Source organism: Balaenoptera ricei, chromosome 1 (genome assembly GCF_028023285.1).
Source record: "Balaenoptera ricei isolate mBalRic1 chromosome 1, mBalRic1.hap2, whole genome shotgun sequence".
NCBI lineage: Eukaryota > Metazoa > Chordata > Mammalia > Artiodactyla > Balaenopteridae > Balaenoptera > Balaenoptera ricei.
This window is the reverse complement of record NC_082639.1, coordinates 39,086,794-39,099,816: the sequence shown is the minus strand read 5'-3', so window position 1 is coordinate 39,099,816 and position 13,023 is coordinate 39,086,794. Positions and strand designations below refer to the sequence as shown.

General features: G+C 37.7%; 1 protein-coding gene across 4 annotated transcripts in view; it reads left to right on the top strand.

Moving 5' to 3' along the window:
- STIL (STIL centriolar assembly protein) overlaps window positions 1-13,023 on the top strand; it is a 53,388-nt gene that overhangs the window by 24,897 nt on the left and 15,468 nt on the right. For all 4 annotated transcript variants that reach the window (XM_059898200.1, XM_059898207.1, XM_059898191.1 and 1 more), the window contains exons 11-13: window positions 3,561-3,675; window positions 4,819-5,787; window positions 11,676-11,841. In XM_059898200.1, coding sequence (XP_059754183.1) covers window positions 3,561-3,675; window positions 4,819-5,787; window positions 11,676-11,841 — 1,250 coding nt within the window. The remainder of the gene's footprint in view (window positions 1-3,560; window positions 3,676-4,818; window positions 5,788-11,675; window positions 11,842-13,023) is intronic.

The following is a 13,023-nucleotide window of genomic DNA, read 5'->3' as shown; positions in this document are numbered from 1 at the left end:
GATGGTAGGGCTGCGTTCCTTTTGGAAGCTTTAGTGGTGAATCCGTATTCCCTTTTTCAGCTTCTAGAGGCCACCTGCATTCCTTGTCTTACTCCATCTTCAAAGCTAGCAGCATAGCATCTTCAAATCTCTCTCTGACTTCTTCTATCCTCCTCATATCTCCTTCTCTGCCTGACCATCTTGCCTCCATCTTATAAGGACGATTGTGATTACATTGAGCCTCCACATCTCAAGATACTTAATCACATCTGCAAACTCCCTTTTTTCTTTTACACTAACATATTCACAGGTTCTGGGGATTAGAAAGATGTCTGAGGTATACTCTATCTTTGGGCATTTTAAGTTATCCTTGAAACAGGTTAGATCAGCAGAAAACTATATTCTTACAGACTTGCAGGACCACCTTCATTGTCTTAAGGTTTAAGGTTTTATTCAAGATTTTATTGAATGTTTATGGAAGAAAAAGCCCAATTAAGGGGACACTTGCAGTTTCTTTAACATTGTTGAAAAACCGTGTCTATTTTCTTTTTTTAAATAAATTTATTTATTTACTTATTTATGTTTGGCTGCATTGGGTCTTTGTTGCTGCGCATGGGCTTTCTCTAGTTGCAGCGAGCGGGGGGTACTCTTCATTGCGATGGCTTCTGTTGTGGCCGAGCACGGGCTCTAGGCCCACGGGCTTCAGTAGTTGTAGCACGTGGACTCATTAGCTGTGGCTCTTGGACTCTAGTGTGCAGGCTTAGTAGTTGTGTCGCACGGGCTTAGCTGCTCCGCGGCATGTGGGATCTTCTGGGACCAGGGCTCGAACCCATGTCCCCTGCATTGGCAGGCGGATTCTTAACCACTGCGCCACCAGGGAAGTCCGGCCGTGTCTCTTTTCAACTCTGACCAAAGTTTTGATAAGGATCAGTCATTTTTAGATTTTAATTTTAGTAAAATGTTAATCTCACCTAGATAACTGGTATTAAAATTATACAACATTTTTTTCTTTTTGTCTTGGGTGCTAAAAAAGCTCAGAAATGGATATTTTTTGTTTTTTGTGTTTTTTTGGCTGTGGCACGCAGCATGTGGGATCTTAGTTCCCTGACCAGGGATTGAACCTGCACCCCCTGTAGTGGAAGCACAGAGTCTTAACCACTGGACGGCCAGGGAAGTCCCTCAGAAATGGATTTTATTGCTCAGCGTTGGGAAATTTTATATGTGTGTATCTATGTGTATATTTGTATATGTTTATCATAAGTAAGTATGTAGCAAATATTAATTCCTTGCCACAAACTCAGGTGTACCAAAAATGTAACTCTTTTTGTTTTTATTCTTTTCTCTTTTTTTTGGTGCAGCATGTGGGATCTTAGTTCCCCAACCAGGGATTGAGCCCGATTCCCCTGCATTGGAAGTGCAGAGTCTTAACCACTCGACCGCCAGAGAAGTCCCTTACTTTTTTTCTTTTTAAAAGTAATTGAGGGAATTCCCTGGTGGTCCAGTGGTTAGGACAACGTGCTTTCACGGCCAGGGCCTGGGTTTGATCCCTGGTTGGGGAACTAAGATCCCACAAGCTGTGCGGTGCCACAGCCAAAAAAAAAAAGTAATTGAAGTTAATTTCTATTTTGAGCCCCTATTCATTTTGCTCAGTTATAGAAGCCAAATTTCAGTTAATTCAAGGTCTGTTTATCCTATTTCTTCTGAGGTTATATGTAATTTAGAGGGGACTAATGCTCTGCCACTACTGGTGATGTGGGGTGACATGATTATCATCCATCCACACCACTCAGCCATCTGCTGAGGTGTTTTCTTTCTTTCTTTCTTTCTTTAGTTGCACCAGGTCTTAGTTGCAGCAGGCAGACTCCTTAGTTCTGGCTTGCGGGCTCTTTAGTTGCTGCTCGCTGGCTCCTTAGTTGAGGCATACATGTGGGATCTAGTTCCCTGACCAGGGATCGAACCCAGGGCCCCTGCATTGGGAGTGTGGAGTCTTACCACTGCGCCACCAGGGAAGTCCCTGAGGTGTTTTCATTTGTATCTGGTTTTTGGCAGTTGGTTTGTGCAGGATCCTGCTGCGACCTCCTTACCCTATTCAGGTCACTGGCTCTCTGAGTCATGTCCGTGCTGCACTGAGGCATATGGAATATCATTCTGTATTCTCCATGTCCTTCTTGAGTGTGGGTGGAGAGCTTTGTGAGATTGTTTCATTGCAGCACCTTGGCACAGAAAGAACTCTGTGTTTGCCTCTACAGACTATTAGGGTTTGGGACTAAGGTCTATTCTGCTGTCAAATCTTCCATATCTACCTGGGGGTTTCTGTTGTTCTCCTGCTAAGGAGACAGGACCCTTTCTTAGGAATTCCGTTAATGTCTAAGCTCTTTTAGCTTCCTTCTGGCTTTTCTTTTGTCTTCCCTACCTCATCTTCTTGAGATTTTATTTAGTTTAGGATGGAAAAAAACTGGATGCATATAGTCTTTCAAATTTTAGTCTTAAACTCTAATTTCAGCTTTTGAAACTCAGTACCAGCACTCAAAATTTTTCTGTGTTCTATTGGGACATGGCACCTGTGACACAATAACTTCAACTGACTAAATGGAAGGAGGTATTTCAATTAACGTCTCAGAGTATTTTACCATCACAGATATAAGTACATAGGAAAATGTAATTCCTTACTTGATTTTTCTTTCCAACATAATGAGTGTTTAATGCAGTATGTTTAATACAGTGAGAATACATCTCTCTTATCAGATGGTAAATTTTTGATGGCAAGCTCTGTATCTTATTAATTTCTATACTCCCCTAAGTGGTGAATCAGAAAATGCTCAGTAACTATTGCTTTATTATGACATTAAGAATAACTGGGTTATGGATGCAACTAGAGATTATTATACTAAGTGAAGTAAATCAGAAAGAGAAAGACAAGTACCATATGATGCCACTTATATGTGGAATCTAAAATACGACACAAATGAACCTATCTGTGAAACAGAAACAGAATCAGGGACATAGAGAACAGACTTCTTGTTGCCAAGGGGGAGGGGGGTGGGAGAAGGTTGGGTTGGGAGTTTGGGATTATCAGTGCAAACTGGTATATATAGAATGGATAAACAACAAGATCCTACTGTATATAGCACAGGGAAATACGTTCAGTATCCTGTGATAAACTATAATGGAAAAGAATATGGAAAAGAATGTATGTGTGCGCACGTGTGCGAGTGTGTGTGTGTGTGTGTGTGTGTGTGTATGGATAACTGAGTCACTTTGATGTACAGCAGTAATTAACACAACATTGTAATTCATCTATGCTTCAATTAAAAATAAATTTAAAAAAAAAAGAAAAACTGGGTTAAACTTGCCATGATCAGAAGAGGGTAGATTATTAAGCATCAAACTGACTGGCTCAGCTTTCCTGATCATCTGGCACTGGCCTGAAAAAAATAAAATAATTTGTGGTTGTCAGATACGAAATTAAATGATCCCGATACTATTGTGGCTTATTAAAGGACTTTATTCAGCTTCAGAAAGAAAGAACAAATGAAAACTAAATTACTGAAGACTTACATTTTCTCCCCTCTGTTCTTTAGGTCTTCTCAAAAGTTACCTCCAGGGAAAATGCCAATAAGTGATCATGACTCTGGTGTTGAAGATGAAGATGTTTCTCCAAGACCAACTCCTAGTCCTCATCCAGTGAGTCAGAAGGTATCACTGATCTTAGAACTCACCTTTGTGATTAGAAACCTAAAAATCTCTTCATGTTAAAGCACTCAATAATATTACCTAAAACTTCCTTAAGTTCATTCTAAGATATATATAGCTATCTATATGTATATGGCTTTGACTATATATAAAGATATGGATACATTCCTCACAGGTACATATAATTATTATATGTAATAATATATATGAATATATACATATATTGTAATAAGTATATATAATTATTATTCCCAGAGAAAACTGAGGAACAGATTGGTTAAGTTACCTGCTTAGGATTACATAACTATTAAGTAGTAAAGCTGGAATTCAGGAAGTTTGGGATTTGGTAAACCTCGTGATTTAGGAGGTTTAGTTTCAGAATCTGGTGCTTTTAACCCATTTAGACTCAACATTCTGTACATTAACCAGAGCTCAACATTGTTTCTTATTACCATATTCCGAGAAAACATTCTACTTCCTTTTAGAGATTGCTAATAACCTGTCATAATTTTTTATTGAGGCCAACTAGCGGGTTATTTTAGAATTGTTGTGTCTTAATTACTTATTAGAAGAAAAAGGAATGAGAAAGCCTTTTTTAAATTAATATTAAATTATAACCAAATTCACCACAGTGAGTATTTTGTTTATTCTTTTTGGCTCTCTTCCAACTCTTTTAGTAGGTATCAGTAAAAAGAATAGCAGTGAATAATTTCACTTAGTAGAATATTCTGAATACTTATTGGAAGACCCTTATTTAAAATGCAGAAACATTATTCTTTACTAGATGTGTTGAAGCATCAGGTCTGATAATTTTTTTTGCAGGGAGGGTAAAAAAAGTCTGTTATAACATAGTTTCCCATATTGTGTTCTGTGATCTAAGCAACATTAATTAGTGTTCCAATGAAAGGAGTTTCATTGTTAAATAAGTTTGTGAGGGCAAGGACCTTATTTATTTTGTTCACAATTGCATTTCTAGTACTAGCACATAGATGCCCAGAAAATATTTGTTAACTGTCTAAATAAAGAATATACACTTTTTAATAAATAATTGGATGTAATTTGGAAAATACTAATCAAAGGAAAATGAAGCATATATCATTATCTTAAAAAGTACTTTTTCCTCTTTCATTTCTTTCTCACTTACAGGTTTCTAAGATCCAGCCATCAGTTCCTGAACTTTCACTTGTATTGGATGGCAACTTCATAGAATCAAACCCTGTGCCTAACCCATTGGAAATGGTGAATAATGAAAATCCTCCTTTGTTGATTAACCATTCTGAACACTTTGAGCCATTGCAACCCCAGCTTTATGATGAGAAACACAGCCCAGAAGCTGAAGCTGGAGAGCCTACCTTGAGAGGGCTACCAAATCAAGTAAACCAGGACACTGCTCTTTTGAGACACTGCACAGTAAGACGGCCATCTACCTGTAAGAAAGGGAACCCCCATATCAGGAACAGTGTTAAACCGTCTTCTTTTAATGGACCATCTCCTGAGGCATCTGAAAAGCTTCAAACAGTTTCTGCTGGAAATGTACACAAAGAAGAGTATCCTGTAAGATCCTCCACATTTAATTCCAGGCAGTCTTCCCTTGCCCCACAGTCCCACCCACACAATTTTGTTTTTTCACCCCATAATTCAGGAAGACCGATGGAATTTCAGATACCTACTCCCCCCCCACCATCTTACTGTTCCACAAATGTTTGCAGTTGTTTTCAGCATCATGGCCGTATTCAATATAGTCCAATAAATTCTTTGCAAGGAATGAATACAGTAGGATCCATTCAAGACCTCCAGCCTGAAGCCCTTCAGAAACATTCATTATTTCATCCAAGTGGATGTCCAGCTCAGTATCATAATGCATTCTGTTCCTCAAGTAGTCCTGTAGCCTTGAGACCTCAGGGAAACATGGGGGGTTGTTCTTCCCACAGCAATGTAGAACCATCGCCTGTGGCAAGACTACCTCCACACGTGGACTCATGTAACCCATGGCCTTGTGCAGTATGCGTGCACACACCCAAGACTGGGTCAGATAATGGAATGATGGGACTATCTCCGGATGCGTATAGGTTCGTCACAGAGCAAGACAGACAGCTGCGACTACTTCAGGCACAGGTTTGCTAGCTTTCTTCTGTTAAATTCTTGGTATTAATAGGGTTTTTAAAAAATAACTGGCAACTCTTCAGTAATTATAGTTTATGGAGTAGAATTGTAGAATGTCAGAACTAGAAGAGACCTTGAAACTGAATTCTAGTCCCTGTTGTTTTACAGGTAAGTAAAATGAGGATTAGAGAGAAAAAATAATTTACCCAATGACACATTGCTAGTTAGGAGTAGAACTAGGCCTAGAAAGCAAGTCCTCTCTTCTCTGTCTTGTGCATATCCTAACCTACAACATAATTGTATTTTTCTTTCACTTTTTGCCTCTAATGAGAAGTCTGTATAATTTACTAAACTTTATATACAACTAAATATAAAGCCTGCACAGTAGGTTCTGATACTCTCTAGTTTGTCAACCCTATAGTGTGTAAACTAACCTTTAGCCAGTGTACCTTTACAGAATACATGTAGTGCCTCCTCTGTGTATCTATACTAGACTTGTTCTACTCATTTTATTCTGAAATGCTTCCTTTCTTCAGGCCTTTATGACAGAGTTCTTAGTCTTTTAATTATATCCTTGCACAGTTTAGTCTTTATTGTATTGTGTCTTTTTCTTTCTTTGCTAACTGACACCCTTCTTCCACATACCTACCACAAACCCCCCACTCCTTCCTTTCCCCCTAGTACCAATGGAAACAACCTGAAATAGATTCTCTCATAGTTTTTTCCATGACCCTATAACTATACAAATATATGTAAAATGGACATATATACATGTGTGATTTTTTTTAAAAAAAATCTTTTATAAAATTGGGGTCATAGTGTTCACATTTTGCAAAAACAAGACAGTGACATTTTTCAAATTCTGCTTTAAAATGCTTTAGATAAGACACCCAAGAAAAATTCAGCTTTGCTGTTTTTTTAAACCCAGGTATATCCTCTGAAATTGTAAAATGTAACTTGGATTTTAGCAAATGATTATAAACATTTGGCAGAATTTTTAATGTGGCTAAATATTTCACATTGAAAAGAAATTTTTCTTTCTTTCTTTCTGGTCTTGTTTTTTTTTTTTTTTTTTAATTTATTTATTTTTGGCTGTGTTGGGTCTTCGTTGCTGTGCGCTGGCTCTCTCTAGTTGAGGCGAGCAGGGGCCACTCCTCGTTGTGGTGCATGGGCTTCTCATTGTGGTGGCTTCTCTCGTTGCGGAGCACGTGCTCTAGGCGCGTGGGCTTCAATAGTTGTGGCACGTGGGCTCAGTAGTTGTGGCTCACAGGCTCTAGATCACAGGCTCAGTAGTTGTGGCACACGGGCTTAGTTGCTCTGTGGCATGTGGGATCTTCCCGGACCAGGGCTCGAACCCGTGTCCCCTGCATTGGCAGGCGGATTCTTAACCACTGCGCCACCAGGGAAGCCCTTTGGTCTTGTTTTTTAAAAAAGGATATAGCGGCTAAAAAGGTCTTCTAAGCTTTTAGAAATCTTAGTACTTGGGATTTATATACTTAAAATGTAAATTACAGACTACTGGCTCTGGTGTAGATTATGAGTCATTATACTTGGAGAACACAAAAGATGATGTAGAAAATGCTTCTATGATAAATTCACATAGTATTTTGCTAACGTATTTTTAAAAACTTTTTTAAGGTAACATATTATTTAAATTTTTTTTTAACTTTTTTTTTTAAGCTGTTTTTGATGTGGACAATTTTTAAAGTCTTTATTGAATTTGTTACAGTATTGCTTCTGTTTTATGTTTTGGTTTTTTGGCCACGAGGCATGTGGGATCTTAGCTCCCCGACCAGGGATTGAACCAGGCATGTGGGATCTTAGCTCCCCGACCAGGGATCGAACCTGCACCCTCTGCATTGGAAGGCAAAGTCTTAACCACTGGACTGCCAGGGAAGTCCCTATTTAAATTTTTTAAGAGTATCATAACATTTTCTATATACGTTTCTATAGAACTATCTTATTCTGCATAGGATTCTCTTGTTATGTACAAGAAATCGTCTAATTGGTCTCTTATCAATTATTTCAGCAGTTTGAAGTTTCTACTTTTGCAAACAGTGCAGCAGTGAACACCCTTATACTTGTATCTTCCTGTATATATGCATGTACCACTGTGGCATAGATCTCTAGAAGTAAAATTTTGAAGTCAAAGAGAACACACATTTAAATGTTCGAAGATACCCAAACTTTCTCCTCTTCTAATATTCAAAGTCTTATTTTGGTGTAGTGGTTAAGAGAGTGGGCTCCTTGGGTTCTCATCCAATTTTGGTGTGACATAAGTTATACAATCTTGGGCAAGTTACTTTATGTGTCTGACTTAAGTTTTCTCATCCACAAAAGAGGAATATACGTAAGTGTATGGAGTTCTAAGGACTGAATGAGTTACTAGGTAGGGTCCAAGAATAGTGCCTGGCATATAGTGCTCAGTAAATGTTAACTATTACTATTATTTTCATTATTGTTATTATCTCAGTTAATGACATCACTTCTCATCCTGCTGCTCAGGCCAAAATCCTATGCATAAAAACCCAGGCTTTTACTTTTCTAGCTGTATCGTGAACTGAACTATTCTTTACCATCTTTCCTGCTACCACCCTAATTCAAACCATCATTTTCTCTTCTCCGTACATGCTGCTTCCAGTACTGTTCCCTCATGTTTTCCTGCAGTTGGAAACATGAGGGCCATCATTTTAAAGCCCAAGTCAGATCATAGGGATCCTGCTTAAAACACAATGGTTTTCCACTGCAATTAAAATAAAATCAAAATTTCTTACCTTGACCCTCAAAACCCTTTGGGTTCAGCTTCTGTCTCCCTCTCCTCGCTCATCTCTTGCCACTGTCTTTCATGTTGACTACACTTCAGCTGCAGTGGTATGCTTTTTGTTCTTCAAAAACACAAGCATCTTTCCACTTTATGTGCTTAAGCTTCTAGTCCCCTTTGCCTGAGACATTCTTCTAATTCTACTAATGGCTAGCTCTTTCTCTTCGTTCAGTCAGGCCTTAATTACATGTTTTAGTTTTTTGTCTCTAGGGAGCTCTAGGCAGGGAGCTTACAAGATTCATCACTGTATTCTTTAGCACCTTGAATAGTACTTCACTTAAAACAGTTGTTTAATACATATTTTGTAACTTGAATGAGTGAAAAAGGCCACCAGAAAGGCTATACCAACTTAATACTTCAAAAGTTTTCCCACGTCTCCAATACTGGACATATCTACTCTTAAATTATTATCAGTCTTTATTAATAGAAACTGTTTTGATTTGCATTGTATTATTATAAGTGAGTGATCATTTTATTGTTTATTGGCCATTTGTATTTTCTTTCTATAAAGTCTCTGTTATTTACCCATTTTTCTATTAAGTCCTTTTCTAATCAATTTATAAGAGCTTATTGTATATTAAGGAAATTGGTTCTTTATCATCTGTATGTGGTATTTCTTACAGTTTGTCTTAAGTGTTTTGTGTTTTAATCATTTGTACAGAATATTCCAGCTTAGACATAATTAGATTTATCAGTCATTTTCATTTTGGGTTTTGTATTGTGTTTAGAAGAGCCTCTTCCCTTTAAGATCATAAAAAATTTAGTCTTCATTACCACCACACCCCCAGGATTATATTTGTTGCTTTATTTTGGTATATGAGATAAAAGATTTTTTTATTTTTAATCCTTAGATGACTGACTCCATATATTTACTGAATAATATATCTTTTTGTTAATGATTTAGAAATGCCTTTTTTATTGTATAATGAAAGTATCATGTGTTTGTATCTGTTTCTGTACTGTGTTCCCCATTGATCTGCCTGTCTATTCCAGCACTACTACCATTCAGTTTAATCTGTATAGCTTTATAATAAATCTCTTATCAAGTACTTCCTAGGCAGTCTCTCTAAACCTCACTTTTCTCAACTGTAAATTGGGAGCAGTGATTGGTATTATATGTAGATTTGATGGTTAAATGAATTTATATGTGTATGTATATATATTCACACACACACCTGTCTGTCTAGATAAAGTGCTTACTGTAGGATGAGGCTATAGTAAACACTCAACAAATTACAATTATTTTGTTTATCTCTTAGTCCTCACAACTACCTTAGTTTTAGGTAATGTTGAAGCTCATAGTAGCTAAATAGCTTTTCCAAAAGGTAGCAGAGTAGGATTTAAACTTACGTCCTCATGACACTAAAGCCCATGCTCCAAACCACTATAAGTACATATGCCACTTTGTATTATTAATGCAGGTCGTATTTCTACTGATCTCAACAATTATTGGTAATACTTATTTTCCTATATTAATAAAGTTAATCTGCTAAAGTTAATGAGTTGAACACAACAGTATAACTTATAGGGAAATAGAAAATTACAGTGTTTAAAAAGGGAGGCTTTTCCACTCCTAGGTGTATATCCAGGAGAAATGAAAAAATATGTTCACACAAAAACTTGTATACACATATTCATAGCAACATTATTTTTAATAGCCAAAGATGAAATAATCCAAAGTCCATCAACTGATGAATAGATGAACACAATGTGACATTATCTATACAATGGAATATTTTAGTCATCAAAAGGAATGAATTACTGATAGGTACTGTAGCACAGATGAACTTTGAAAACGTTATGCTAAGTGAAAGAAGCAAGATATAAGGCCGCATATTGTTTGGTTTCATTTATATCAAATGTCCAGAATAGGCAAATCTACAGAGACAGAAAGTAGATTAGTTGCTGCCAAAGGCTAGGTTCTGGGGCCATGGAGAGTGACAGCTAGTGGGTACAGAGATTTTTCGGGGGGTTGATGAAAATATTGTAGAGTTAGATGGTGGTGATGGATGCAGACTTTGTGAATATCCTAAAAACCATGGAATTGTATACTTCAAAGTGATAAGTTTTATGGTATGTGAATTACATCTCAATTTTAAAAGGAGGAGGGGAAGCTTTTTTTTTTTTATTTTTTTTATTTATTTATTTATGGCTGTGTTGGGTCTTCGTTTCTGTGCGAGGGCTTTCTCTAGTTGTGGCAGGCGGGGGCCACTCTTCATCGCCGTGCGCAGGCCTCTCACTGTCGCGGCCTCTCTTGTTGCGGAGCACAGGCTCCAGACACGCAGGCTCAGTAGTTGTGGCTCACGGGCCCAGTTGCTCTGCGGCATGTGGGATCTTCCCAGACCAGGGCTCGAACCCGTGTCCCCTGCATTGGCAGGCAGATTCTCAACCACTGCGCCACCAGGGAAGCCCGAGGGGAAGCTTTTGATGTTTGAACTTCAGCTTTGCTACTTGTTAGTTATGGACCTGGGCCAGTAACTTTATTTTTAGTGCCTCAAGTTTTTTTCTCTGTAAAGTGTGCTTAATAGTAGTACATTCTTCATGGGGTCATTGTAAAAATCATACATAAGAGCTCTTATTATAGTGTCTTGTAAACAGGAAGCACTCAGTGTTAGAGACTGTTATTAATATTTCCAGTTTCAGCATGACCAAATGCGGGCAATTCTGGTTAACTTTTATAAGATGAATCTTGTGTAAAAAATTGTTCAAATTTGGTATATGGAGTTAGAGTATGCCTCCTATCTTACTTTTGGTTTGTAAGTGAAATAGGAATAAAATGTTTGTTTGAAGTGTTAACATTAAGGCTTTTCTACGAGAGTGTCAATTTATGAATGCTAATCTAAACACCTGTATGTTTTTACTTTTAAATTTATAGGTAGCCCACTTAAGTGCTTAATAACTAATGACAATGATTTTCGACATTGAGTAAGTTTTTTTATAATCTAGTTGAAATGTGAGAAAATATAGTTAAAAGTCAGTTATTTATAATGGGGGCACTTTGTAATTCATTTTTAAACTCTTATGCCAATTTGGTTGATTACTTCACTGTCAGTGTAAAGTATGTTTTTAATTGATACAGATTCAGCGTTTGTTGGAAGCACAGTCTCTGCAACCCTGTTCCCCTAAGACAACCACTGTTGAAGACACAGTGCAAGCTGCCAGACAAATGGAATTGGTTTCCATGGAAGCACAGTCTCCCCCTGCTTTGCACATGAGAAAAAGTGTAAGCATTGCTGTGAGCACAGGTAATTTCATTTTTTTAATTTGTACGTGGTACACATAATATCAAAACCAAGGTGATGAGAGTATAACTTAAGTCTTTGTGTAATTTTACTCTTTCTGAAAACTATACCTGAAGACAGACTGGAAACCATATAACGTAATATATTGTTTGTTTTTGCTGCTTTCTCAAGATGAACCCCCAGTTCTAATGAGAGAAGTCATCTGTGGTTTGAGGGATCAGGGAAGGTTTCATCTATGCAGTGTTATTGATTCTGGACTTTGAAGGGAATGTAGAATCTTAGTTGGTGGAATTGAGAGATGGCAGAACAGATGGTAGAGAAAATAGGGCTCAGTGGGAAAACACAGGGTTCTGAGTTGTCTAGTACTCTACACATTACTGTGTCATGGAGAGCCTTTACTGCATATTTCACAAAGCCATGTCTACTTCATTTGGTAAGCAAAATAGAAGACATTTTTTTTTTAATTTTATTTTTTATTTTTTTATTTTTGGCTGTGTTGGGTCCTTGTTGCAGCACGCGGGCTTTCTCTAGCTTCGGCGAGCGGGGGCTACTCTTCATTGTGGTGTGCAGGCTTCTCATTGCGGTGGCTTCTCTTGTTGTGGAGCACGGGCTCTAGGCATGTGGGCTTCAGTAGTTGTGGCACGCGGGCTCAGTAGTTGTGGCGCACAGTCTTAGTTGCTCCGCGGCATGTGGGATCTTCCCAGACCAGGGCTTAAACCCGTGTCCCCTACATTGGCAGGTGGATTCTTAACCACTGCGCCACCAGGGAGGTCCCGATATTTGATTTTTAAATACTTGCCTGATATTATGTATGTCTGATACATCTCTAATATAGTATCATAAATATTGTATTTAAGAATCAAAATCAGAGAGCCTAGGGATTTGCATTTTATATATTTTCTCCTGTTTTTCAGAACAGTTTTCAAAACACATATACACCCCGAATCATATTCAGAACCTTGATAGGTAAAACACATCATTTGAGAGCCACACCTCTTGAAGAGGTAGGGCCCAGAATGTCCTCTTTCCCTTTGTACCCCAGTTTTCTCTCTTTTCACCTTTCATTTACCTCTTCATGGCATTTCTGAGAAAATATAATCTGAAAACAGTTCTGGGTAATTGTGTTAAACTAATATAGCTAGTGTTACTTAACAAAGGTTTGTCAGAGAATTATTTTTATAAGTA